The sequence below is a fragment of the Clinocottus analis genome, unplaced genomic scaffold (genome assembly GCF_023055335.1).
Source record: "Clinocottus analis isolate CAN_PGR_092001 unplaced genomic scaffold, fCliAna1.0.p SCAF_19, whole genome shotgun sequence".
In the NCBI taxonomy this organism is placed as follows: Eukaryota; Metazoa; Chordata; class Actinopteri; order Perciformes; family Cottidae; genus Clinocottus; species Clinocottus analis.
This window is the reverse complement of record NW_027175920.1, coordinates 13,661,068-13,688,232: the sequence shown is the minus strand read 5'-3', so window position 1 is coordinate 13,688,232 and position 27,165 is coordinate 13,661,068. Positions and strand designations below refer to the sequence as shown.

General features: G+C 44.2%; 4 protein-coding genes and 1 non-coding gene across 7 annotated transcripts; 1 reads left to right on the top strand and 4 right to left on the bottom strand.

Moving 5' to 3' along the window:
• Nucleotides 1–807: 807 nt before the first annotated feature.
• On the bottom strand, nucleotides 808–7,857 carry wdr45b (WD repeat domain 45B). Its single transcript, XM_068583908.1, has 10 exons — nucleotides 7,686–7,857; nucleotides 6,565–6,639; nucleotides 6,019–6,120; nucleotides 5,079–5,166; nucleotides 4,628–4,722; nucleotides 4,330–4,520; nucleotides 4,160–4,245; nucleotides 3,740–3,841; nucleotides 3,487–3,608; nucleotides 808–2,838 (listed from the first exon to the last, which is right to left on the bottom strand). Exons 1-10 carry the CDS (start codon nucleotides 7,750–7,752, stop codon nucleotides 2,732–2,734), a joined length of 1,035 nt encoding a protein of 344 aa, XP_068440009.1. The 5' UTR covers nucleotides 7,753–7,857; the 3' UTR covers nucleotides 808–2,731.
• Nucleotides 7,858–8,367: 510 nt separating this feature from the next.
• Nucleotides 8,368–8,440, top strand: trnar-ccu (transfer RNA arginine (anticodon CCU)). The gene has a single exon. It is a non-coding gene; the product is annotated as a tRNA-Arg (tRNA).
• A 789-nt stretch (nucleotides 8,441–9,229) lies between these two features.
• Nucleotides 9,230–14,876, bottom strand: LOC137790036 (zinc finger protein 791-like). 2 transcript variants are annotated; one of them, XM_068583979.1, is made up of 8 exons: nucleotides 14,715–14,876; nucleotides 14,005–14,106; nucleotides 13,487–13,689; nucleotides 12,754–12,855; nucleotides 12,503–12,598; nucleotides 12,234–12,344; nucleotides 11,866–11,989; nucleotides 9,230–11,637 (listed from the first exon to the last, which is right to left on the bottom strand). In XM_068583979.1, the coding sequence occupies exons 1-8, from the start codon at nucleotides 14,731–14,733 to the stop codon at nucleotides 9,590–9,592; spliced, it is 2,805 nt and encodes a 934-aa protein (XP_068440080.1). In that variant the 5' UTR covers nucleotides 14,734–14,876; the 3' UTR covers nucleotides 9,230–9,589. The 2 variants fall into 2 exon arrangements, with proteins under 2 accessions (XP_068440080.1, XP_068440081.1); XM_068583980.1 differs by lacking the exon at nucleotides 14,005–14,106.
• A 557-nt stretch (nucleotides 14,877–15,433) lies between these two features.
• LOC137789201 (uncharacterized) lies at nucleotides 15,434–19,924 on the bottom strand. Its single transcript, XM_068582502.1, has 7 exons — nucleotides 19,783–19,924; nucleotides 19,141–19,343; nucleotides 18,964–19,065; nucleotides 18,725–18,820; nucleotides 18,356–18,466; nucleotides 17,704–17,827; nucleotides 15,434–17,515 (listed from the first exon to the last, which is right to left on the bottom strand). The coding sequence occupies exons 1-7, from the start codon at nucleotides 19,808–19,810 to the stop codon at nucleotides 15,567–15,569; spliced, it is 2,613 nt and encodes an 870-aa protein (XP_068438603.1). The 5' UTR covers nucleotides 19,811–19,924; the 3' UTR covers nucleotides 15,434–15,566.
• A 1,244-nt stretch (nucleotides 19,925–21,168) lies between these two features.
• kdelr2b (KDEL endoplasmic reticulum protein retention receptor 2b) lies at nucleotides 21,169–26,891 on the bottom strand. Of its 2 annotated transcripts, XR_011077862.1 has the most exons (6): nucleotides 26,613–26,891; nucleotides 25,031–25,131; nucleotides 24,689–24,847; nucleotides 23,283–23,535; nucleotides 21,792–22,055; nucleotides 21,169–21,666 (listed from the first exon to the last, which is right to left on the bottom strand). XR_011077862.1 is itself a non-coding variant. In XM_068583813.1 (5 exons), exons 1-5 carry the CDS (start codon nucleotides 26,701–26,703, stop codon nucleotides 22,021–22,023), a joined length of 639 nt encoding a protein of 212 aa, XP_068439914.1. In that variant the 5' UTR covers nucleotides 26,704–26,891; the 3' UTR covers nucleotides 21,169–22,020. The 2 variants fall into 2 exon arrangements, 1 of the variants encoding a protein (XP_068439914.1); XM_068583813.1 differs by having other exon boundaries at nucleotides 21,169–22,055.
• Between the last annotated feature and the right edge of the window lie 274 nt (nucleotides 26,892–27,165).

Genomic DNA, 27,165 nt, shown 5'->3' with positions numbered 1-27,165 from the left:
GAAAGACTGATTATAGAATGTAGAATTTAGAAGTTTTATTTTGAAGTTGTGTATCCAGTTACTTACTTACTTACTAGTAAATTGACTTTTATGAGTTTACAGAGGTTTTTTTTGTGAATGAAATATTTTACGCAACATTAGGAAAAGGGTTCGCTTGTAGTGGTGAACCCACCGAGAACTAACCCCTAAATCTGGAGCTCCTCTGGGCCGTTTTATCAGCCCGTTGTTTTTGCTCTCCAGCTCCTTACTATTGGGTGAATAAAGCAAACAGCAGACAGATGAAGATCGAGACTAGCTGGTGAACACAGTGGAGCATTTAGCACCTAAAGAACTGATAGTTTCCTCAGATGTTAGAGACCAAAAACTGAGCTAAAAGTGAGAGTGACTGACTTTCATCTGTCACAGTCACAAAATAATGTTTAATAGTCCAAATCTAAATATTAGATTTTATCAAACTTAGATAAAAAGGTGTCCAAAGAAATAGGTCAGTGTTTCACCGACTGACTTAGTACAATCTAGATTTCGAGCAATCATCCTTTTTTGTTGTCAAAATTAATGTCAGTTGGTTAAATTATTGACTTTTCTCCCTATAAAAATGGGGAAAAAATGTCCTCTCTCAAAAAACAAAACATGTTCTTTTTCTATTTAAGTTTCACAGAGTAGATATGTTGCAGTCAACAAAAAAAGAAAGCCATTAAGATCAGCTGTACTTTAGGACCCTCTAAATGTGTTTATTGGGTCCTTTAAGTAGGAACTGAAGGACAACTCGTCTTCCGCAGTACAGCAGCTACAAGACGGACCATACAGTTTAACTGTAAAAGCAGATGTTAAATTTTATTCACAACTTTAAATGCAGGTTTTACAATCATTCCGAGTGTGTCAGACACAAGTTGGCTTCAGTTTGTGCAGCGTCACCACTGGTCGGTACCCGCCAAGTGATGCGTTCAGTCGACAGAGCAGACAATTGTACAATCTGATTCAGAGCAACACAAACAAAATGTGTTTCTGCACCGAATCACCAACAATACTGTCAATCAACGTGACAAACGCAAAGAAATCAGAGGAATATTTAATTGAACATTAACAGTTGCATTGTGGTGGATCCACACGGAACAGATCGCCTGTTTATGGCCACAAGCTTCAACAAAGCACTTCAGATTCCCTGATTAGCATTGGCTGATTTTAGCATCGCCATTAGGGGGGCGGGACGTGGTGAAGCAGTTTACGGAGATAGTGGGAACATGTGTTTTTAGAATTTAAACAAATTAAAATAAATAAAAAAGGTTAAATATCTGTGTCTGGAGAGCCACACTGGCCAACAAAAGTATGTGAATACACCAATTACCACTCAGAAGATTTACCTAGCAACATTAAACAATTAGAGAGGTCAAAAATATTGTGATTTCCACAGTTGAATCGGGTTTTTTGAATCTCAGCCAATAGATACGTTTTTTATGATTTAGGATGGGAATCGTGCATGTGCCAACACTTTCACAAACTCTTAAAGAAATAGCTCATTTTTGGGAAAGGAGCTCGTTTGCATTCTTGCGGAGAGTTGCGTGGGAAGATCAACGCCACTCTGTGGGGTAAAGATGAAGCTAAAGCTAGCAGTTGGTTAGCATAAAGACTGGGAAAACATGGCATTAACGATGGCCACAACTTGACCAAAAACAGATATATTGCGCCAATACGTAAGCTTTAGACGTGCCGGTTAGCAGACTTTGTTACCAACATTAGGAGCCAGACTAGATGCTTTTAGTCTTTATACGGAGTAACTTTTGGTTGCAGCTTTATATTTAGCATACGGAGCCGAATCGATCTTCTCATCCAACTCTCTATGAACGTTAACAATTTAAGTGTCAAACTATTTCCTTAGTATTTTGTGTTTCGGTAAAAACAAAAAACTCAACTTTCACAAGCTCTTAACAAAAAAAGCATTTAGGGAAAACATATTGCACAATGTATGAAGAAAAAAAAAAAAGGACGAGGAAAACAAATACGCGGTATGTTTTTTTCCTGCTACTATTCTGTACAGTTTTATTGAATTAGAAGTTCAGTCTGGCGCGTTGCGTTTATACAGTGAATATAAGAAACTCTAGTAATACTAAGGTGACGCTTTACAACGCAGGATCAGAGACATGTTACCTCATTCTGATGCTGCAAACATCTAATATTGGTATATACACAAACACACCTATGTATATATGACAACAACAACATGTGCACACATACAGATTCTCTCCAGTCTCGAGGCACTCCCTATAGTTCGGTTAGGTGGTGTTAGTTGACAAAAATCTCAATATTTTCAACCCGTCTAACTATCAGAATCGTCTATGCGATTAAAAATAACCATCCTTTTGTAAATTCCTCGGAAGACGTCTTAAAAAGCGGCACGTTGTCCATTCAAAAAAATAACCTCTCTTCTTTTCGCTAAGAGTTTGGTTTGGGAGTCAGAGTCCCGTGTTCAGAGACAGTCCTCAGGAGTCCACGAGAGACAAAAGTCTGCATCCCTGACGGCGTTTCCATCCGTTCATCTTTGCCGTCAGGGTTTCTCTCCAAAGTCTGTGCTCCGCTTTCTTTGTCCTCCCGTCATCTGTAGCTCTTTTACAGAGTCTGCCAAGATAAGGAGAGGTGCAGCGTGGGACCTCTCCTCCAAAATAAGAAAATAAAAGGTGGAAAGAAAAGAAAAAAAAGGAAAACGGCTGTGTCAAGTCTTTAAATGGGTCAATGGTCATATTTTGTCATCGGTCATCTCCAGGAACTGGGCGTACACATCTCTGGCACACTCCCCTTTCTGGTTGAAGAGGAACTTGTAGTAGCTGCCGTCAGCACAAATAGCTGCAAAGTGGAGGAGAGAAACGAGAATACACTCAAGTCAGCAAAACACAGACTAGACGCAGAATCAATCGTCTTGCTTTATTTGAATGTACCAGTTGTTGCAAGTCGACCTGCACGACATGTTCCTTTGAGTCGAGCAAGTAACATTCAAGTAACTGCTCCATGCACACAACAAGGGCTTTTGTGACAACCGAAAAGAACAAAAGCGTCACTCGCTACTAGTTGTTAGGGCAAAACAAAGAGTCCATCTATCAAATTTAGTAACATTGTTACTCCGTCTTTGTTTTCTCATCTGAATAAGTCAAGCTCACTCGAGGGGTTTGATTTTTCCACCTCAGGGTTGCATTTCTTGCACAGTCTTGCTTCTTTTTAGCAACGGCTATCACAGCTCTCAACAATCCTACGGAGAGTACAAAATTATCTTTACCGATAGAGAAGAGGCATTTCACAACCTCCAGCAATCCCCGATTACGTGCACCGCGAGACGCCCTCCTACTCTGATTAGTAAAAGCCATTTTGTGCATCTAACGGTCAGCGCGATGTTCTTGGGAACCTTCTCGCGCCTCGTCGATTGCAACAAGCTTTACACGGGTTTGAGAGGGACGGCATGAGACGAGCGTTGAGTCCTGAATGCCAAACTGAACTCACCGATGACGGCATTGGTCTCCGTTCCAAAGGCACACACGCAGGGAGAGCCTGAGGGGACCTGGAACTTAGAGAAGCTCCACTTGGAGCTGAAGTATTTGGGAAGAAAGCTAGCTGACGCCAAACTGCAGTGAGAGAGAGAAAGAGAGAGAGAGAGAGAGAGAGAGAGACAAGGACACGCAATCGATCAGGACTAGATTTGACATCACTTTTGTGGAGAAAATATGGAGAAAAAAAAACTTCAGTTGAGACTAACCTCGACTGTTTGTTCCTTTTAGGGTCCTCTGCAGCGAAGATATGCACCGTGCCGTGGTCACTGGACACGCAGATGAGGGACGCGTCTTGGTTGAAATTAATGCTGCGAACGACAGAAATAATGAGAACCGGAAAGGCTTTCATGAGCGTCTTACAATAACACATTGACTTGTAGCCAGCTTATTGGCACAGAGACACTGCTCACCTTTATTATAAAAAAGGGCATGAACTCACTTTCTATAAAAGAACAAAGGTCGGTAGCAGTGCTACAGTGTGTGACTTAACAATACGAGTGGCCTATCGATCAGGGTTTAAAGGGCACGGTTTCTGTCATCAGGCAGAAAAAGTGGATTGCAATGCTTGTTAGGTAAACACAATGTTTATTGTAATTTAAATTAAGTGAACCATGTTGGACGCTCACCAATAAATGTTAGCTGCCTGAGAGCCTCGACGTAGCTCCTGTATGAGCTGGCCCGCGGATGTGTCGAAAATTCTAATGAGGGTCCCCTGCGGAAACAACATGGATCAGTGGCGAGGTGGCGACAGCCGACACAAACAACACGGCAATAGAAGAATCGTCCTCCGGCTCACTTTCTCCGACGCCGTAGCTATTCTCGTGCCCTGCAGGTTGAGAGCGATGCAGCATAGCGCCCCCTCGTGGGCGGGAATGTCAACGGGGGGCTTCTCCGTGTTGGCCAGGTCCACTATCTGCACGTGGCCCGAGTGAGTCCCCGGGAACGCCAGCAGGGAGTTGTTGCTGTTGGGACACAGCACACACAGGCCTGAGGAGTACAAATGGGGAAGAGAGGGGGGGGAGGGGGTTGGTCATCTATTGATATCCCTTTCAGGCTATTGGTACTGGCATCGGAATATAGCTGAGGGGCCTGACCTTTGGGGTTATAGCAGGTCTCAAACACATGCAGCTGATGGGGGTTGTGGGTGAAGGTGAAGACTTTGATCATCGAGTCCAGGACCACCACGATCCTGAGACCAAAGGAGAACAGACACACAAGCTGCATTTTAAGCTAAATGTCAAAGACTTTACTACACACAAAAAAGCACCCACAAACCTAATCCTAATCTGACATTTAAAAAAGAAAAAGTGTTAAATTCAGAAGCCGCTCGATTGACAATGAGTGTGAGAGACACGGCATCAGGGCGTGCACCCCGTCTCATTGTAGACAGTACTGCTGTGTGATTCAAATGAGACACATTGGGAAGTGTTTTAGATGCCTGCTGACACAGGCGATCTCTGAAACCCTTAGGAAACTTGCATCCACCCACTCGTGCCTCATTACGTAACACTCATTTCGTAACTATCAAAAAGTATGACTTTTCACCTGTCCCGCCGAAGCTTCACCGCTTTGACTTCTGTTGAGAACTCAATCTCAATTACTGTCTTCTTCTTCAGGTCATCCCAGATCATCACTAGAGTACCAAAAAACAAACAAAAACCACCATCTGAATAAAATATAACAAAAGTGGCAGCGGGAATATTAATTCATTATCACATGGACCAAAGTATGATACTCATCAATTCAATCCATAGGAGTGTATAACCTATAGATACGCGTCTTTTTATCACATTGTTTGCACTTCCTGGCAGTGAAGAAGAATTCCTAATGATACAATTCAATAACTGAACACAGCCTGGACCTGCACAAGCAGCAGAAAAGAGATGGCTGGATTGCCCAATAAAAAAAAGTGACTCATTTACTAAAAAGCCTTTGAACACCCACACAGATGATTTTGGTTAATAACCTGAGAGTAGACCTCTGCTCAGGAGTGTGCTGTTGAACCGGTTTGGGTGGGACAATCTACCTGCACATCAACCAATATCATTTAATCGTAGATGAGAGACCTAATAGGTTCCCGTCAAAGCTCCGGCCCACCTTCGACCTCAGCAGAGTTCTGAATCAGGTGATGACTGAAAACACCCGTGTTGGTTGTACAGAGGCTTGAAACTCTTTTAAGGTATTGCTAATTTTCTGTCACCCATTATGAGCTTCCAAGCTACCATGGCAAGCAGTAATGGCTGTGTTTTTGGTGTGTATTTTCTTCAAACTAACATCACTGCATCAAAGAAAAACTGTCTCTGACTTTTGTAAGTCACATTTCTGACTTTACATGATCTACAGACATCCTAAAAGATGTAAACCACGAAGTCATTTTTCAGTGCAAAAAACTGGCTTGAGTCCAGTGTAAACACTTCATCTGATATCGGGGCAAAAAAAACAGAAAAACAATCAGCATTGCTAACTTATAAAAGACAAAACATACCTTTGTTGGTTGGGTACTTTGGCTTCTTTCCTCCTCCCACCAATGCTAAATAGTTACACCTAAACAGCATCTCCACGTGGCCGACCCCACCCTCCAGGAACTCTGAAAGTCAAAGTCATAGGTAGTGAACATCAATAACAATAAGCTGTTACTGTAAAAGAAGACAGCCCACTGCTTCTTAAAACCCCTGCTTATTCATATCTAATGGATCCTCTCCCTCTCTGCATGTCCAGCACACATAACATCAGTAGGAACACTTCCTGTGAACTAGTCCATGATCAGTTCTTTCCAAATTAGAAAAAGTTTTCCTGTGTGTGTGTGTGTGTGTGTGTGTGTGTGTGTGTGTGTGTGTGTGTATTCCATATTAATATTGCTGGCCCTCTTGCAGGCGACCATCAGTCCCATGGTTTAATTAATATTCCGTGTGGAAGAGTGATCCAGGAAGTCTGCCGAGTTACATTATCCCCATTTGCTTACCGTTTGAACAATAAGGATGCTTTAAGTATTAGTATAAAAACAAATGTTAACGTCAACAAAGCTCGTTACCTTGTTTCTCTTTCTCTTTGAGAGGATCTGTGTTGTACACACGGAACCCGGTCTCCATTCCACAGGCAAAGCATCCTGGGAAAGACACACACATCAACAATTATTGTCATGTCCGGAGCTTTTTACAATTAGATCTTCAAGTGGAATCATGAATGTCGGCGGCATCAGGAAAGTACTGCAGCGATAAGAAAGAGACAGAGTTGACACACAGCATGGAAATGATGCGCCTCTGAGGGAGTTGCCTGTAAAACTGGCGCACCGTATGTTGACATGTGACGACAGCGATGTTCGGTGCTACCGCTAGCAATAGTTCTTCAATGGGCCACATGAGGTCACGTGAACGTTTTCTTTATTACCTTAAACTACCCCTAATTTCTGACAAAACTAACACAACGTTAGCTGGCACCGTCCAGTAGCGTCAATACCAATACATGTATATTAAGTTAAAACCAACTAAAGGCGAACACTTTAAATCTACGGCCTGTGAAAACGTGTGTGGGTGGGGAGAAAATATAATTTACTATGAGCATTACATTTGTACGTCTCACAACTGAGAAATCTAAGAACAATGCTGAGCGTCAGGAGACATAATATGAGCTCAATAACGCGGTAAAACCGGTCAAACTTAGCCTAGCAGACGGTTTTCTAGCTAGCTATCGTTGCCGCTGGCAGTCGACGTAAGTTACGTCGTTGTGGAATTTCGGCTAACAGCAGCGTTGGCACTAAGCTCGAGTAACCACTGTTCACACAGTTATCCAAGTATCTACACTTTCACCACTCGCTAGTGACTCGCTTAATAACCAGCGTCATTTCGCTATAGCGTTTGGCTAACGTTAGCTGATTTAACGACTATATTGTAGCTGAAACAAACTAAACAAGCTAACGTTACGTTAGCTGAGCAGCTAAAGCTAACATTAACTCAACGTTGCTGTTTTCTGGAGTGACTACCACACAGCACCAATATGTGCCAGTACCAATAAAATTAATAAAACAATGTAGAGCTATTGTTATGCTTCATTTATGCTCTGTGAAGACATCGGTTTAGCACCGCTAGCTTAGCATCAACGACGCTGCCAATTTCTATTTGAAAAAAACAAACACATTACAGCACCACGTCTTACCATTGTCCTGGTTGAATCCAGCATAAAGCAGCCCGTTGCCGTGAGGATTAGACGGTAGTAGATTCATTATTTTAACACAACAACAGAAAGCCAAATAACGTAAGTCCTCGAGCTGCTGCCTGAAGAGCTAACCTGCTAACGCTACCATTCCTCCGGAGTCTGCTGGGCAGAGAGCAGGAAAACAACTGCGGCTCCTGCCGGGAGAGCGCTGTCCGCAGTCAACTGGGGAGTTTACGGGGCACTCCGGGAACGTAACGCTATTTGAGGAAATATTTAACGCTGAAGTCATTTGAATAGGATCTTCATTAATGTGTTTAACATACAGTGAAGTTATTGTAATGCTTTTGAGACAAGCACTGAACAAGAAAGGGTTTTAATCAGCGAACTTCAGTCGCCGTTGTCGATGATCGGATTCACGTTTCCTGTAGACATAGTTTGTCGTCATGCTTAATAACAGAGATGATATGGTAAGTGTAACGGCAGTGTTACTGTGAGTAGCATGATAAGTTAGATTTTCCAGCGATTTAAAAACAAAATGTAAGATAGTTTTTGTCTTTAGTGACGTGGCATTTCACTGTGAGTCATCCTAACATATACTCGACGTAAACCAGTCCAACCTCGTAACCCCAAGTCACTTGATGTATTGTCGTAATTTCGACAAAGCGCCAGTTCCTGTTATGTAGCCCCAGTGGCCTAATGGATAAGGCACTGGCCTCCTAAGCCAGGGATTGTGGGTTCGAGTCCCATCTGGGGTGAGCATTTTTTTTTTCCAGCTGAACCGAGTTATGTATACGTTCAGTATATTCACACATTTACGTACTTTAGTCATGAGGGCATTTGCCTTTGCAGCCAAACTATCCAGCATCAATATTATGCTCCAGTTATATTACCAACATTTATTGAAATGAAAAGCAATCAATTGAGTGTTGGAGCTGATGGAACGAGCTAAAGTAAATGTAATGTTTGATATTTATCAAATTAAAAATATATATTAAAAATATACCAATTGTTCTTTACAAATCTGCAAATTGGTTGGATGAAATTGATTTATAAAAGGTGCCTTTAGAAAATAAAAACATATTTGCAGTGTAGAAGAAAATGTATCTTTAAATTGTATTAACTGATTATTTTATATTGCCTGTGTATTCATGCCCGTTTGGTCTGTGATGGTAACCCCTGTGCAGAGAGAAACTATTTTTACATTAATTAACAAACCTATGTGTAAAACTTTTGGTGGCGTGTGAAGAGAGCACAGGCCAGACCTAAAGAGGCCACATCTTAATGTATCAATCACTTTGGTAACACGGTACTGTACTGAGCCCCACCACTACAGACGTGTGAGTTGGGTCGAAACATATTTGCTGTAGAAACATTTGTCAAGGCTCCATCCCTGCATCAAATCAAACCAGAGTTCCTGTCAACAAGGACCAATGTGTAAGCGACCCTTAAAACACATTTGAATAACCTCACACCTGAGCAAATCGAATGCCACTTGAAATCAAATGTTCAATTTATTCAAGAAAAGAAGTCAATTCCCAATAGAATCAAGGATTATATTGTTTATACATACAAATCTTATGTAGAACTACAGCAAACATTTCTGTAAAAAATACAAAAGGTAATTTTTTTTTAAACATGTTTGTTTTAATAATGCACTATACAATTACACAGTTCCCAACAACAGACGTCGTGACAGCAACGTGGCTGACATTAAGGAAAACGTCCTTCTACTGGAACACCCTGTTTCAATTGAACTGTCAACATCCGCAGGGCTAATGTGTTCCCGGGCAAGGTCAAATCCTCAACAGTTCCTCAAAATCGGGCCGATGCCCGACCCCTGACCTCCTTCACTAGGGGACCGTCGAACAGAACCCCCATGCAAATTAGTATGGTGCTAACATTAACTACGCATGAACGAGTCTCCTGTGTCGCTTTAAGCCATGCAAGCTTGAGAAGCCCTTGCTGCACACAGAACAAACATATGGTCTCTCTCCTGTGTGGGTGCGCATGTGCAAGGTGAGGAAGCAGGACTGGACGAAACCCTTTTCACAGACGTTGCACTTGTAGGGCCGCTCCCCTGTATGGTACCGCCGGTGTATCTTTAACTCTGCGGCGGACCTGAAGGATTTGTCGCAGTCGTCGCACTTGAATGGCCGTTCGCCCGTGTGAATCAGGGTGTGTCTCACCAAGGCGTCCTTGCCGAAGAACCCCTTCCCGCAGAACTCGCACGGGAAGCGCAGCCCTTTGTGGTGGAAGTTGTCGTGCTTCAGGAGGCACCTCCGGGACGTGAAGGTCTTTCCGCACTGGGCGCATGTGAAGGTCGGCATGGGCTTATCAGACATGGGCTCGCCGGAGTGGTGCACGCGCTCCACGTGCCTGGTCAGCGTGACGCCGTGCCGGAACTTCTTGCCGCACTCCCAGCAGAGGAACGGATACGCTTTGGTGTGTTTTTTCTGGTGCTCCACGAGATCGGAGTAAGACCGGAACCGTTTGCTGCAGTGGGGGCACTGGAATGGTTGATAGCCGGTGTGTTTCCATTCGTGTCGGATGAAGCGCTTGAGACTGGCGAAGGTCGTCAGGCAGTGAGTGCAGGTATAAGGCTCGACGGGGTTGTGGACATCGATGTAGTGCTTGTGAAGGGACTTGAACACAGGAAAATTCTCCTCGCACCGGTTACACTGAAACGGCGTGTGCGATTCCTTGTGCATCGCGAGCGCCTCCGAGTCGCGCACCAGCTTCATGCACACCTCGCAGTAGAGCGGGTTGTGCGTCTGCTTGTGGGATTCCAGCGTCGACTTGTACTTGAACGCCTTGTCGCATTTGTCGCACCGGAAACAGTGCTTCATGTCCTCCGGCTGCTCCGGGTCCACCTGCTGCTCGTTGTAGCAGATGTTTCTCAGATGGAACCTGAAAGTCTGTTTGCACTTGAACTCGACGCTGCAGTGGGGACAGTAGAACGGACCCTCGAGCACACTTAATTTTTCTTCTGGGCTTCTCTGTCCAGATTCTTTAGATGTCCCCTCCGCGGAGGTCTCGCAATCAGGGTCCTGGTCCACGTGGGGCTGCTCCTTAAGAGTTTCTTCGTCAGGAACCCCGCTGGAGGACTGTTCACCCTCACCGGTCTCTTGCTCTTTTGCTTTCCTGCCCGGCCTCGCCTTTGTCTGATTTGGACACCGATGTTGCTGCAAGTAACGCAGGCTCTTGTAAAACCTTTTACACGAAGGACAAGAAAAGGGCAGCTCCTCCGAGTGACGAGTCATGTGCCGCTCCAGGAATTTGGGACGGCTCACCACCGTGCCGCACACTTTGCACGTTCTATCGTCTAGGTCATTGCTTTTGGTCGGGGACTGGGATCCGGCACACTTTGTAGGGCTACTGTTGGTGTTCTGCAGCTTTCCCGATCTCCTCCACTGCGACAGGTACCGTTTCATCTTGAGTCCGCGGTTCTTCCGCACTGGTCTTTCCCACGCAACCTCGTAATCTGGGTCCTCCTGCTTGCCCCTCGCTCTCCCTTGCAATTCAAAGTCTTCGTCGTCGAGCCGTTTCTTTTTCCTCCCGCGCCGGTTCGGCTTCTTCTCGACGCCATCGAGCACTGTCACCTGGCCGTCCACCCCGATCATCAGTGTCCCGGATTGGTCGTAGTTGTGGTCGTCTGCCATCTCACTCTCGCTGGCGTCGGGGCCGTCGGCGGAGTCAGTGATCACCACTGCGTCCATTTCGGCTTTCACCCCGCTGCGGAGGCCACGCCACTGGGCTCTCGTGCCCTCGCCGGAGTTCCCGGTCCCCTCCGCATCCACCTCTTTGTTCTCGGACTCCACCTCCATCTCGGTGCACACCGTGTACATGAGTCCGCTCTCCGCGTCCGTTTCTGTCTGCTCGTTGACGATCACAACTCTTTCCACAGGAGGGAGACACAGGGCTGACAAGATGCCACTGTCCACAATGAAAGATTCTGAAACGAGGAAATTAAAAAGGTATTGAGTCTGTTGTATTTGTCATTTTAACAGGGAAAAAAAAAAGTATCATATATATATACATATATATATATATAAATAATACACAAATGTTTCCACTGACACAAACACTTACAGTGAATGATAAATAAGTGGTTTGGTGTGCAATAGTTTTTTTTTGTTTCTGGAACAAACAAAGCGTTACAGCGAGCGTCTATCATAATCACCAATATCCTCCAATTGTCCGAGGTCCTTCTGAGTGTCCAGCAGGGCTTTGAGCTCCTGAGGTTGAGCAAAAGTCTCCATGCATTTGTTCAGAACCGAGGAGGTATCGCTGAGCAGAGATGCGATCTGGCAAAAACAAAACGAAAACAGATATGAGGCAATCGTGAGGACAGATTCCTTCTTTCATACACGTATGAAGCAACAGAAGAGAAACTTTAAACACTGGAGTAAAAAGCCGATGTTCTAAATATAAATAAAAAGGGGACTTTGACTGCCAGTGCTTGTGACAATCGGACGCAAAAAAACTGGCCTAATTAGTGCTTTGGAATAGAGCATACTATTGTATTGTTGAGTCGATATTGAAGTCTACCTGTTGGAGAGTTTGGGTGGGAAGGAGCTTTTCGAGTCTGGACAGAAACAGACACATCAGTGTTTGGATTGCTTTGTCATATGTGGGGCCAAAGTCTCCTGGGAAAACATCCTGAAACATAAAAGGAATTCATAAAATGTTAAATATCAGAGTGTCCCATGCACATCTTGACTCCTTAAATACTGGGCAAACAGGAGCATGTCATAAAACAGTACAAGAATTCCCTGTGAGATGTAAACTTCATTAATTCCCCTCGAAACTAAAATTACCTGGAAGAAGTTTCTTCTCTCCTCAGGATCTCTCAGCAGATTTTGGACAAGGCCCATGAATTGCGAGTCAGGTGCTTCTTGCCCTGAATTATCTGCCTGCAAAAAAAGAGAACGGTTTGAAATAGCAGGAAAAAAAAGATGTTAAAAGCAAGCGCTTTAGGACTACCAATCATTACTGCCAAAACTACAGCGGCTTAGTCAAATTGAAAACTGAAACCCAACAACAACAAAAACTACAGGTTTAGACTCACCTGCACATTCCACAGAGATCTGAGGTTCTGCATTCGGTCCAGATGTGGCTGAATAAGATGGAGTTCTGCAGTCTCCTCAGAGCGACACAGCTCTAGGATCAGCTGCAATCAGAGGACAGCAACAATACAATTAACATGGGATACAGCGAAGAGAGAGAATAACCACCGGTTCTGGGTTTAATGAACACATCGCCCTGACTGGAAACTGAATTCACATACAACACCCGAGAGCTTTAATCATAGACAGTCCCAGTGCATCTGTGACAACCTGTTGATTGATATCCTGAGACACAGCTGGAATTCTGTTTCTGAATCACAATGATCAGACTTCTATCGTTCCGTGCAAGAAAGCAGAAGATGCAAGTCACTGAAGAAGTGGCGCTGGATACAGCTCCAACAAAAAAAGAATGCAAAAAAAAGGAACTGAGAAAAGAACTAAGGAGAATGTTTGTGCAACAAAGTAAGAGTACGCAAGTGAACGATTCTGAACGCCTGCCAGTTTGATGATTGACAAAAATGAGGTGCAATCAATTTAAAACTGTCTCTGTTCTATCCACCAGGTTTAATCAAGCAATCCATCACATTAAAATAGCATTATTCACCTGTAGTATGTTCAAAGCCCAAATGAAAGGATGATTTTTGGGCATCAAACACACCACCTTGCCTGTAAGAAGATATTGATTTTACAGGCAATGTCATCTTTTTCTTTACAACAAATTCAACTCCTCCTTACCCGTGCTCTGAGACCCAAAATGAGTTCGGCCCGCTGCCTCGTGGAGAGAAGTTGAGGAACCATCTCCGTGACCATGAACACAAACTCCTCAAGCAGCCCATAGTCCAACACAATTTTCTGCTCCACCGTCTGCCAGATGGCCGCGGAGACCAGACGAATTGGCGGGATTAGGAGACGCAGCGCGGAGAGGGGAAGGGAGGGACCTACAAAATAGGATAATGGTTGAAATTAGAAGTTGACAAAGCACCACACCCACACTGAAACAAGTGTTAGTTTGTATATTAAGAATATATTACTTGATAGCCTGAGTTACCCGTGCCGTTTCTGGACATATTCATATCTCCAGACATAAGCACATTCTGGCTTAGTAACGAAATGACATTCAGAGGGCACAGAGCTTAACTATTGCCAGACTGGTTAATGTCAACTACATTTGCAAAATGGTCAACCTTGATGTTCAGCAGCATAATCAGTCACCCAGAGAAAGAGATACGTGCACGAAATAGTAATAAACGTACACAACCGTGCAGCTCGCGCCGAGTCTGTATTAGCGCCAACCACGACTTCTTCCATCTCTGGTCTTGTTTGACCTCCCAACCTTTGTTGCACCGATCGCACAGCTATAACCAGACGGAAAAACTGTGGTGTCAGGTAATGTTTGTGTTAAACAAATAAGCACTGCAGTGTTTTATGGGAAATCATTGGAAACCTTGGCGTCATCTCTTGAAGCGGATGTTTCTCCTTTCATTTCCGGGATCTAACGTAAAATGCACATCCTATTAAATGACACGATACACGTCATAACCAGTGGCTCTCACAAAGTGCATATTTATTGATAATGACCCTGCGTGGTAATGTATTCATTTAGAGTCTGTCGCAGTTTGTCGGAAACCAACTCAGACACTAAACGTTAGTTTAGTGCCTCAGCTGCAAAACTAAGTTTTTCCGGCAGCTAGCTTAGCTAGCGTTAGCTTGGATAGCACAGCCTGACGCTATAATCGAGCGAAAGCCGATAGAACGAAACTGTCACTTCATGTCCGTTGTGAGGTTAAACGAGCCACCGGTGTCCACCGGCAGGCAAATATGGGGCAGTCAACGTGGACTTTAAAGGAGTCATGTAGTGAGTTATCGCTCAAATGAAAAAAACTGAAGTTAGCAATGCCATTCCCGCGCGCGGGCTGCGTTGCGGCCTAACCAAACAAATGTGTTCAAAGCAGTTTGTACCCACCAGACATATCTCCGTCCATCCTGGATGTTCACTGCAGTTACATTACAGTTCGCGGAAACAATGTCCGTTGCTCGACCGAGGCCAAACCAAATAGTATAACGGCAGTTGCGTTCAGGACACCGAAGTCACACAAGCGATCTTTGTACGTCAACGATAGCCTGGCGTTCCGTCCGGAACAACAATCCGACAAGAAACAGCAAGATGTGATGAGTTCCGCGTGTTCCTTTTTGTTCCTCCCCGTGTCACACGCTAATAATATCATTTATATCTGTTGTATTCAAATACAAAAAAAACCTCTTACAAAGAGTTTGATTTCACTAACTAACTTAATGATTGACTAATCACATCATGTTGTTCGTCCATAAAGAGACGGACAGTCCGGTGTAAGGACTGACCACTCAGTTCTTATCATGATGCGCGGTCTCATCCGGATAAAGTATGCAAATCAAACTAAACTAAACATTTTAGATATTCATATGTTTGATGTACAGGTCTAACTCAACATTGTTTGAAATGTTTTTGAAAACATATCTACATACATGTCTATAAATATTTCTTCATCTATAAATAAATAACTACATAACATACACAAATACATCTATAAATAGATATCATATGCCCAAGTGAAAGCAAATTAAACTGTTAGAAATAACTACAAATACAAAACATTTTGTGAAATAATAAAAATTAGTCAACATAATTGAATGTGGTGAGGAATTGTATTATTTTATTTCAGTTTCTAATAGTGCTTTTACAGTTTTTTTTAATAAGGCTTTCAGAAAATATGTCTGAATAATAACTTGTTTGAAAATGTCAATGAAGTAAATTATAGTCAATAAACAGCCACCGCCGTTAAACAGATGCATGGACCAGTTTTTTGTGTCGTTGCATGCTGTAGCGCGTGGGAAAAGCCTTGCCGCAGAAATGACAGACAAATGGCTTCTCCCCAGAGTGTACTTTAGCGTGTGTGTTGAGATAACACACTTTTATAAAGCCCTTTCCACAGATATCACATTTAAATGGTCTGTCCGTGGTATGGTGTATGAGGACATGCTTCTTCACTTCAGAAGCTGACCTGAAGCACTTGTCACACTCGAGCATGGTGCATTTGAATGGCTTCTCTCCCGTGTGGATCAATTTATGCCTCGCTATCGTTGACGCGGAGACCATCTTTCCGCAGTACGGGCACGGGTGATGGAACAACTCGCGCTGGTGTTTGGTCTTCTGGTGTTTTTTCAGGGCACCTTTCTCCTTAAAGGACTTCTCACACTCAGTGCAGGAAAACTTTTTCTCGTTTCGAGCCTCGCTGTGGATGACATTCAAGTGGCGCAGCAGGTTGGGCCTATGGGCGAACGTCTTGCCGCACTCCGCGCACAGGTAGGGCCTCTCTCTCGTGTGGACCCGCTCATGGGAGATGAGATCCGCGTCGCTTCTGAACCTCAAGCTGCACAGGGCGCACTGGAACGGCAGGTGGCCCGTGTGCTTCCACTCGTGTGTGATCAAAGCGCGCAGCTTGGGAACAACCTTGGGACAGTAGTTGCATTTGAACGGCCGTCTGATTTGGTGAATGTTCTCGTAGTGCCTGCGCAAGGGCTTGAAAAGAGCGAAGGTCTCCTCACAGCGGTTACACTGAAACAGGGTGTGAGAGGACTTGTGCCTTGCCAGCATCGCCGCGTCCCGCAACACCTTCCTGCAAACCTCGCAGTAGAGGTCATTGTGGGTCCGTTTGTGACTTTCCAGGGACACTTTGTTCCCGAAAGCCTCGCCGCACTCGTCACACTTGAAAGGTTTCGCGGACCCCACCGACTTAGCTGGATCCACCCACTGCCGACTGTGCTCGAAGCAAGTCCGGTTCAAGTGCAGCCTCAACGACGAGAAGAACTTAAACCTGCTGTCGCACCGAGGGCAGGCGTAATTGCCGGAGGGGAAGTGGGTCTTCATGTGGGTCCTTAGGCCTGCGGTCACAAGCTCACTGCAAATGAAACACTTGACTTCACGGGTCTTTTTGAGAGCGCTGTCTTTGGTGTCCGAGACGCCCGACTTTCTGGCGGCAGCTGATACCTTTTTGGGAACAGTGAAGGAAGGGTCCTCATTCAAATCCCCTTCAGTAAAGCTTCCGTCAGGAGTCCCACACGGAGACTTGTCGTCCGAATAGTTGGAGCCCGAATCAGCCACACTAACACTAATTTCTGCGGTCTTGTGGCAAAAGTCCTTATCGGAGCAGAGAGACCACGAGTCGTCACTGCAATCGTCGATGGGAGCCAAATACGAGTAGTCGACTATGCCGAAGCTGCTCGAGTCCTCGTTGTGTAAACAAGCCCTACTGGAGGGTTTTGTCATCCCGGGAGACGATTTGTAGGCAGGGAAGGCCTCTTCACAAAAACCTTGTTTCTCTTCCGACAGAATCTTTTTCATCCGCAGGCCTCGGTTTCGTCTCGCAGGGAGAGTCCGCAGCGGCACGTCCAGTCTTTTTAGCCGAACGCAACATGGTTTGAGAAACCAAGGCTTCTTCTCTGCTTGGCCTTTAACAAGCCCTGTGTTTCCCTCATGTCTTTGAATGCCCCTCAAAGCCCCACCTGTTCCCTTTTCTCCAGGAGTCACACTGGTCTCATCAACCTTCATCCCACTCGTCTCATGTTCTGCGGTTGTGTCGTGAGACAATATCAAAGATCGCTTCTCCAAATCAGATGCACACAATAGCGTATTATCCAAGATGTTTGCTTGTGGTTCATCAGTCGCAGTTCTTTCTTTAATGGTGAGTTTTAGGGCTGAAATAATGCAGGCGCCATCCAAGGAACCATCTGAAAAGAGAATGGGGGGGGAAAAGCAATCAAATGGTGACTAAAAACAACAAAAGTACAAAGTATGCAGATATCAGAAGTGCATCATTCAGGGAAAACGCTGACTCGGAGGAAAAGGCCCAATTGGAATGACAAACCAAATGACGCCAGGAGCGTATTGAAAGGAATTGGTAACTATAGAGACTTGCCATTGTGATCCAGTTGGCTGAAGTTTTTTTGAAACTGCAGCAGAGTTTTGAGCTCCCTGCATCGAGACATAGAGTCTATACATTCATCAAGAACCGACGACGCCTCGCCAAACATGAAGGAAACCTGGAAGAAAAGGAAATGCAGAAGAAGGAAAAAAGAAAATTAAAAGAAACACAAAAACAAACTTTCAACTGACATCAACAACTGTTGGAGTCCCTCCTATCTGGCAGGAGGCTGCAGTCAATCAGGACCGAGACCTCCTGCCACACCAACAGCTTCTTCCTGTCGGCATTTGGGCTCATCATCAGAGCCCGGATCCCCCACTGACTGACCCTGTCCCCCATCAGGACTACTTCTTACCGGTCACTCCCTTGCACACTTCATATTTAAATACACATTTACACTTTCACATTACACTTTGAACACACTTACAAAAGACGTGTTTATGTTACTGCTATCTGTTTGTCTGAGCACCTTATTTTATACTTAATTCAAAATCTATTGCACTGTTGTTGTTGATTGTCTCGTCTGTCTAATGCTATAAACTTTGCGCCAAGAAAAAATCTTTGTCTGTGTAAACAGACCTGGCAAATAAATGGTTCCTATTCTGATGTTGCATTAAGAAACATGTGAGGTCTCTTCCTTTTGTACCTGTTGGAATGTCTGGAGAGGAAGAAACTCTTCGAGCCGGCACAGAAACATCCACATCAAGTCGCACAGTGCGTTGTCGTATGTGGAACCAAACTCTACGGGGAAAACTTTCTAAAGGATAGACACAGAGAAGAAGAAGTGTCTTAATTTCATGAAAAAACTATGACGACTGAAGTTATTGAAGAATTAGAAATAGAAGGTGTCAGAGAAAGACGCACAATGCAAAGGGAGTCAATGTGGAGGGACACGTTCATTCAATATGCATAACGCAGTTACAATAGGGGATACATTGTTGTTATGCATAAACAATAACACAAGCCTGCCCACTCTTTTATATAAACATATTCAAGGTGCAACAAATATACTAACCTGAAAAAAGTGTTTCCTTTCATCACGATTTGCCAGCAAGTTCTTGACTAGATCCACGAATTCCGAGTGTGGCACTTTGATATTTGAGGCACCTCCCTGTATAAAATGACACAGGCATTTAAAAAGAAACGGAAAAAAAAAAAAAAAGGAAAGGAGTCGATGACATCGTCAGCGCGGGGCTATTTTATAAGACCCCTCTATCAGATTTCTTACAAAGCAATACGCCCCTTTAAACTCACCTCTATCACCCACGCCTGGATGAGCGTTTGCACTCTGTCCAGGTGTGGCTGAACCAGCCCGAAGTCGGCAGTAGCTTCGAACTGACACATCTCCAGGATCAGCTAAACACACAAAGCAACAGTATGTTAAAAAACAGAGACTACAGTAATACAGATGAGCGGTTGCTCCTCCCTCACCCGCGCTCTGAGGCCCAGGATGAGTTGGGCCCTCTGGCTTGGGGTAAGTAGCTCTGGAACGATGTCCGTAACCACGGAAACAAACTCCTCCAGCATCCCATAATCGGCCACGACTTTATGCTGGACGGTCTGCCAGATCGCCGCCGAGACCAATCGAATGGGTGGGACCAGGAGGCGCAGGGAGCGGAGGGGGAGAGGAGCACCTGAGTGTAAACAGCAGTGGGTTATCTCAACGCAATGGACACCTTGAGTTTCTATGAACGCATCTCACCTTTACATGTGCTTAATACACGTAATGAAATAGAACGTACATGGGGTTTGTACCCGCAGTAACAAAATCTCATTCAAAAATACCATTGGCATGTGCAAAGAATACAAATTCGGTGGCCGCGAACGGTTCATGCTCGCGCGCACTGAAACCCGGATGTGCGACACGGACGTGTCAACAAAGAGCGCCGACGCTCAGAATGTCTTGTGTGTCGCTTCTTCACGGCTGCAGTTTGCTAAACGGGATTTCTTCGTCTGGATATCTGCTAGGCAACGTAGTGTCCTTTAAATTATTCCAACAGTGAAGCTAGCTAGGTAAATAGTGTTCTATAAACCTCAGTGTTTCCAATGGGAGTAACGTTCATAGTTACTCACGGTTACTCTTTGGTATAGTATATTCCATCCCGTTTATCCACCGCGTCCAGCTGCGATGTGTTCTGGGTTAACTTAGCAGTACAATTTTACAGTTACTGGAGAAGTGCTCCTGCTCCTCTCACTCTTAATTTGGTCGAGGAAGTTGTCGTGGTCCGACGAAGATCTTTTTCCGGGTTGCGCGACGTCGAAGGTTCCTAGCTCAAGTCGTGTGCACTGGTGGGGAGAAGGCGATGGAGATGAGAAAGTGAGGAGAACATGAGATGATGGATGAGGATGGAAGACAAAATGCCAATATAGATGAGACATCATAAATAATCTGAGAAATGCATTGCTACATGACAGTTTAGTTCCTTTTGCCAAATTATGTATACACAAGTGTGTTATGCTGTATTTGGTCTTTAACAGAATAAAAAACAAACTGAGATACATGTACTTAAAAAAAGGACACTCACTTTTCAGAAGCAGTTCTTCATCTTCTGTCTGCCATGTCTCAAAACAAGACTGCATATCGATTGCCTCCACGTGGCTCTCAACATGGCTGCAGCATTAATGGTACAAACTGTGACAAACACGCTGACGGAGCCGTTTAAATGAGAAATAGTTTGACAAATCACAATTACTGTCTTACTTGTGCATTATTCAAGGTATATACAGATATTTAATAGTTAAGAAATGAGACCAAATAAACCTATTAAGGCCTATTAAGAGTCCCTCATTCTTTTCCTCTCATCAGCAAAACAAACAACCTTCAATATTAGACTCAGGGAGACTAGCATTATTAGAACAATAGGAACATTCAGACACTCTTTTGTGGCTCTAAGGTGTACTACAGATATAAAGACTGGATCCTACTAGATCCCCTGTGACCCCCCCTCCCCAGTTTATAATATGTATCTAGGTCTTGAGCCGGAAGAAGGTGGTGAGGGATCCCTTTGGTAAAAGAGTGAGACAATATTACTGATGGCCGCGACGTAAAATCGGTAAAGTGCTCTGTAAAGGTCGTAACCACAGCATTGACACAAATGTTTACCATAAAGTCTTTATTTGTGGTGGCAACATCATGCAAAAGCTCTGGTAAGAAATTCTAAGGAAACTTGGAATGGTGTGTGATAACTAAAATAGAAGCAGATTCGTCTCGAGAACCATTTCAGTGGAACAGCGTTCGCAGGTGTGCTCTTCTCCAAAAGGGAGATTTCATTCCACTGTCCAAATTGCACACAAACTACGGACTCCGTTGATCGGACACCCCGGGAAGAAGATAAAAACAAAATACATCTGCGGCTAAAAGAAAAATTAAAGACGTTTGTTTCATTTTTCCTTCAAACATTTACAGGGGTCTTATTAAATTAATGGGCTGGAGGGAGAAGAGAAGAGAAGAGAAGAGAGAGCGAGAGAGAATTACTGTAAAAAAAAAAAAAAAAGTAAAAAGGGATACTGAAATAAAAAGCAAATAGCTTAAAAAGCCATATTTGCAATGATGCATGTAATTTCCAACCCTTTACTTTCATTCACACAAAAGCAACTTATACCTGTCAATTTTTTAACATTGATTTCTGGAAGAGAGAACGTTACATTTTGGCATCTACATTGAATTTCTACTCTACAAAGGTCACGGGAAACTGAAATAGACAAAGTATTTATACATGGAAATGCATAGTGGTCAAAAATGAAAAGAGAAAAACATGAGTAATTTGACCATTCCACAAATTCCTCCTCGAATTGATTCAGGAAAAAAAAAGAAAGCACATTTATTTCGATTGCTTTAGTCAATAACATCCCACCACAAGAAGTCCGCTTCAATATCATACAATGCCAAATTGAAGGCAATTTTACATCTTCAGCTCTTATTCACCAATGTGTCAAATCTTCAGAGTACACATTTTTCTGTAGAAAAAAAAACAGTGTTTTTTTTTTTTTTTTAGTTTGTAATTTTTCTTCTTTCTTTATACAGAATATTTAAAAAAAGTTAAGGCAAGATGCATCAAACAGAAATCCGAAAGGCCACGAACCAGCCTCTGCAGGCGTTCTGATCCCGATGATTCTGGATCAAAAGTAGGTGCAGCCGGCGGCTCCCATTCGCTCTCTGTCTCAGGCATCTTACACTGGCAGGGGGAGGTGAAGAGGACGAAGCAGTGGTGGAGGGCTGGGTGGGGTTAAGGGACTCAGAGGCATCCACTACCTCTCCTCCTCCCCTCCGATCCCTCTCTTTGAGTCTCCCAAAACACTCCTCTTTGGCACTTAAGCCGGCAGACTCAGCTTCTTTCCTTTAAGCACTGAAATGAGACGAGACAATGTTTTGGTTGACGCTTACAACACGACAGATCGTCAGCGTTTATACAGCAAGAAAACTGTTTTTTGTGCCGACACTCGAGAACTAGAGACCCTTTATAGCATGACAATGACCAAAAAAAGGTTGTTTCATTCATTAATTTGAAGAGACAAAACTCCAGAATTGAACGTAAAAAAGGACTGTTTTGTTTTTCTCATGAAACATCTCAAATAGCAAAGTTATTTTATCTTTTGATGCCATTTCTTTTTCTAGTACAACCCGGTTTTAGCTAGTGCAGTTATGAATTTATTTAATGTCCTTTTAAAATGCTCTGAGCAGAACATATGGAATTACATTCAGTATTCACAACCAGCCCCCCGCTATCTCACCGACCTGCTCCAGCACCTCGCTCCCTCCGTCACTCTGATGCCAACCTCCTGTCCACCCCACTCATGACCAAGCGCCGAACCTGGGGTGACAGAGCTTTCTCCATCGCCGCTCCCTCCCTCTGGAAGTCACTCCCCAAACCCAGTATAGACTGCACCAACCTGACAACTTTTAAACCACTAATCAAAACGCACCTTTTTAGATCTGCTTTTAATGTGTAATTACGAATGTGTAGTTACGAACACTGGACTGCCTGGAAGGTCTGGAGCTTTATTACAAAGGAACAGTGTGTGAGATTTAGCAGCATCTAGTGGTGACGGTGCAGATCCCCCCCCCCCCCCCTCTCCGCTCAGCCGCATCTTCCCAACGCGTGTCAGAACTACAGCGAACCTAAAGTAAAGACAGGTATCTTTAGGCTTGTATTACTACAAGGAGCTACTCTTACCAATACTTGGTTCTTTTTCATGACAAAGGCATCGCTTTTTAGTCAATCTTATCTGTCCTATTGTCTGCTTTCTTTCAGCCATCAGGGAAACTTACAAGAACAAACTAAGATAAACAGACTAGTTTGTATCGTCTAATCTTGACAAGCTTGCTGTAAGAGAGGCGAGATGTGCGCTGCAGCCTAAATCACCCCAATACATTTCAAAGCACTAAACAGTAACGTAAGGTTTATCAGTACCCCAACAATTTAACCATAGTTTAACGAGTTTGGGTTGACTGCTTTCAGTTGATTTACGGTTAAGTAACCAATCTATGTACAGTAATGCAAACTTAACCCACTACTCGAGCAAATGGAAACACTTTGGATAAACAAAAGAAACAAACACGCAGCAGCACTCACCTTTTGTTACATACAAATAGAAGAAGTCGCAGTAGAGGATGGTCTGTACCACACCAGCAACGATGGCAATCATGTCAAAGAATCCCTCGAAGTAGAACCTCCATATCCAGTTGATGAGGTAGAGGGCTCTGTAGAGGCCCAGGAAGAACAGGTAGTGGGTCGTGATGGTCTCGGCCTCACCGGTCTTGCTAATCATGAAAAGCTGTGGCAGGATGGCCACCGACTCCAGGTAGATGGAGAACGTCCACAGAATCTGGGCAAAACAAAGGAGGAGACGGAGTGTTGGTAGGAGGAAATAGTGGGAGAGAGCGCCATCATGTGCCGACTGAAGTCAAAGAACATTTGCATACTTGTATCCTCCCCAACTGGCTGTGTGCTTAATGTGTGTGCGTGCGCTCAATGTGTGTGTGTGCGCTCAATGTGTGTGTGTGCGCTCAATGTGTGTGTGTGTGTGTGTGTGTGTGTGTGTGTGTGTGTGTGTGTGTGTGTGTGTGTGTGTGTGTGTAGACTATTTCACAGCTGGAACCGTCAAAAATGTCTAAATGTGTCCTTTCCTACTGCAGTTTACATGAATGACAGGTGTTACCGGTCTATGTTCATGTTGTAATGCCATGAATTCAACTTCTGGAGCGAGAGAGAGCAATTACTAGAAAGCACAATCACACATTGACGAGCAAGACAATAAAAGGTTGGGCTGGTTTAAAAAATAAATGAAAAACAAACAGAGAGAAGCCATGAATGAGAGTGTAGTGACTCCTAAGCAAATGGAAAATTTGCCGTTTAGAGCTTCCTGCATGAAAGACGAGATTTACATGTCGCCTCGACTATGGTTTTCGGCTCCTACACATTGATTTTTGTCTTTGTCGCTTAGAAAACTTGCTGGAAAACTACCAACGCGTGCATCCTCCATCCTAAACAGAACTTTAATCTGCTTCATTACGGCGGCCTCGGCTCTGCAAGCAGCTTGTCTGCATCATTGTCAGGCTGGCCATCTGTTTTTATAAACATGATACATTAATCACGTTGTCGTCGTGCGTGCATTGCTGTGACTGATTTGAATATTGGTGCCCTTTTCATTATCTTATTTGGGGTTGCGGAAAAAAAAAAAAAGGTGCAGAGAGAAAAAAGGAGAAAATAATAAAGCGTGGCACCAGTTTGGTGTCCAAATGAAGAGCCGGCAACGCAACACAAGCTGAATGAGCCACGACTGCTTAGAATCAAACCGGTTTAAGTTTGTACATCAGACCTGTAAAACCGGTATTCAACCCAGCTCTTCAAGATGTGCATGTTGATATATTGTATTCTTTACTGACAGTGACAACCAAAGGGACGGCTGGCTGCTGTATATGGAGCATCTCTGCTGTATGATAGGATAGGGGGGGTTATCACAGTGCGGTGTTGCTGACCTCCAAGGGAGAGAAGTCGTGGTTGACCAGGAAAGCCAAGCCACCAACCGGGACGACCAGAAACTCCACTCTGAACGTGTCGTGGTTCCCGTCATAGGTGGCCTTGAACTTGGCGTAGATGAGGTACACTGTGGCGTACGCACACCCGATGTAGATGACCTGAAAGACACAGACAATGCGTTACAAATAGATATTCACAGCCGATCCTACATCGACGAGCAACATCACACAGCTTTATGGCACGTTGCACGACCAGCCTTTAGCAAACACGGGCGTGTTAGCTCGCCGCAGTAGTCGCGCCAACGGCACAGAGAGTTAAACTAACGGATACAAGTTCCTCACCTTCATGGTGGAGTTATAGAGGGAGATGAAGGAGGTGAGCAGGTCCAGGTAGCGAGTGGTGAACACCAAGCCAAACAGGACTTGACTCTTTCCAGAAATACCTGTGAGGAGACCACAGAGGGCATTTGAATTTGTTTTATGGCAGGGAAATAGGTCCATTACAAAAGACTATATTGTCACATGCACATAGGAAAGTCAAAACCTAAATTTAACCAGTCAGCTGGGAAGCAACGAGGGAGTTCAGTGTCTCACTCAAAGACACTTTGACACAGGAAGCAAGGCTGCTACCCCATGTATATTAAAAAAAAACACTTAACGACTACTTGCATTGTTATCCAAAAGATAACAATGTAATACATTCAGTAATACATTGTTATCCAGAGGGCGATCCATACAGTTTTCATGGGACTTGCTAGTGTTATAAAAAAGTAGTAGCCAGAGCTCACAATACATGGCACTACATTTGTTTTTTTGTGCTTCATTTACAAGTAATTTGCATTTTAAACAAAAAAAACAACAACATCTCTCTACAAATAAACCAACAGAAGGTACTCACTGCCATGACGCAAACCTCACACACACCGCCTCGTCGTTCAAATGCTTTCAAACAACATATATCTGTTCACACCATCTCCAAAAGGGAGAACCGAAAATGGAAACATGAAATGTCACTCATTCAGAATGCAACATTCACTCCCTGTAGTCAGCCTCTGGACAGACAACACAAACGACACATCAGAGCCAAAGCTTGAAATTGCAATTTTTACTGGCATGATCACAGCAAACATAGTCTACTTATAATAGATCAAATATGCAACTGTTTAGATCATTGAAGCGTGAACTGCAGGTGCAGAGCTATGTGGTTTAACAAAGAGCAGCATTGACATAACTCTCTCTGGTGAACTTATGCCTGTCCTGCAGTGATACGACCATAACCTTTGACCATCGGGACAACGCAGCAAAGTGCTCCCCGATAAGGCAACACGCGATAATTGCCCCGGGCCCGACAAAAAAAAAATCCAGAAAAATGGATACAGACACTGACTTTTCATCTTCGACTGTCAGACGTGTGAGCAACTCGGTGTTGCCACGTCAGAGAGGTCACCCTAGTTAAACTCAGCGTATGGGAAGATCAGAAAGTTGAAGCTAGCACAGTTCCACCCTCACTCCCAACAAATTAAATAAACGAGGCCCAAAATGGCCAACTAACAACTGCTGTGGCTCTCTGGAACCCCCATGTCCCCTAACCTGACGTTGTTGCGGGGGGCCATAGCACTGTCAAGGCTAACGTGAGCTAACAGGAGAGCTGCAGCTAGCTGGACTTGACAGGTGGCTTTGGGTGTGTTTTCTTCCGAGACGAAAGTGTATCAAGTTCCACGTCGCGCCTTGGTTAGACACGTTCCTGACACTGACAGCGAGGGTCAGAAACGATGGCTAGCTAACGTCAGTGTTGCTAGCCAGCCGGCTAACGATAGCCGATAAGCTAATGGGCTCCAACTAACGTGACAGAATTAGTTTCACAGTAGAGATACCTTATGTGCGGTCACGCAAACTGTAAAGGGTATACGACTGACTGACTTACCAGCACAAGACCTGGATTTCCATATTTTTAGCAGCAGGATGATGATGGCTGCTAGATGGGAGAGATCGCCGGTTAGCCTGAACACGTTCATGTTTATTGGAGCTCCGGCAGAGGAAACCCGATTTTAGGACTCTATAAAGAGCTCCGTTTGTCTGCAGAAAACGATTAGTTTACGATCTGACAGCGTTGGATGACACCGTGACACTAAATAGACGGTTTCTAGCTTCAGAAGCTGGGAAAATGGCGAGTAAAGAGCGACGTGGCTTGGGGACGTGGCCAAGACAACAGCACCCAATGCAAGACGGGAAAACGTCCTTACGCTCAGCCAATCAGAAGAGAGGATCGCATTTATTTGCATAAATTATGCGATTCGAATGCTGCCTCCACGCTCTGGAAGAAATACAGTAAATACGAGCTTCCTATTTCAGCTCGAGGTTGCACACGTACAAGGAAATGTACCAGGAAATCCATCTCCGCTAAACAGAGGACATATTTGACACACCCGAAGACGTTGCTATTTTAATTTGAACTTAAACGAAACTGATGTTTATCA

Bases quoted from the DNA above. Each gene is read 5' to 3' on its own strand.
- kdelr2b (XM_068583813.1), bottom strand. From the start codon at position 26,703: ATGAACGTGTTCAGGCTAACCGGCGATCTCTCCCATCTAGCAGCCATC. The intron at 23,536-24,688 runs GTCAGCAACACC...TGTTTTGCCCAG, and splicing joins ACGACTTCTCTCCCTTGGAG to ATTCTGTGGACGTTCTCCAT. The intron at 22,056-23,282 runs GTGAGTGCTGCT...GTCTCATTTCAG, and splicing joins CTATTTGTATGTAACAAAAG to TGCTTAAAGGAAAGAAGCTG.
- LOC137789201 (XM_068582502.1), bottom strand. From the start codon at position 19,810: ATGGAATATACTATACCAAAGAGTAACC. The intron at 18,821-18,963 runs GTGAGTTTAAAG...CATTTTATACAG, and splicing joins TCCAGGCGTGGGTGATAGAG to GGAGGTGCCTCAAATATCAA. The intron at 18,467-18,724 runs GTTAGTATATTT...TCTATCCTTTAG, and splicing joins AAAGGAAACACTTTTTTCAG to AAAGTTTTCCCCGTAGAGTT.
- LOC137790036 (XM_068583979.1), bottom strand. The intron at 12,856-13,486 runs GTAAGGAGGAGT...CTCTGATTGCAG, and splicing joins TTTTGGGTCTCAGAGCACGG to CTGATCCTAGAGCTGTGTCG. The intron at 11,990-12,233 runs GTAGACTTCAAT...TGTTTTTGCCAG, and splicing joins CCACCCAAACTCTCCAACAG to ATCGCATCTCTGCTCAGCGA.
- wdr45b (XM_068583908.1), bottom strand. From the start codon at position 7,752: ATGAATCTACTACCGTCTAATCCTCACGGCAACGGGCTGCTTTATGCT. The intron at 6,640-7,685 runs GTAAGACGTGGT...TGTCTTTCCCAG, and splicing joins TGGATTCAACCAGGACAATG to GATGCTTTGCCTGTGGAATG. The intron at 4,521-4,627 runs GTCAGGCCCCTC...TGTACTCCTCAG, and splicing joins GACCTGCTATAACCCCAAAG to GCCTGTGTGTGCTGTGTCCC.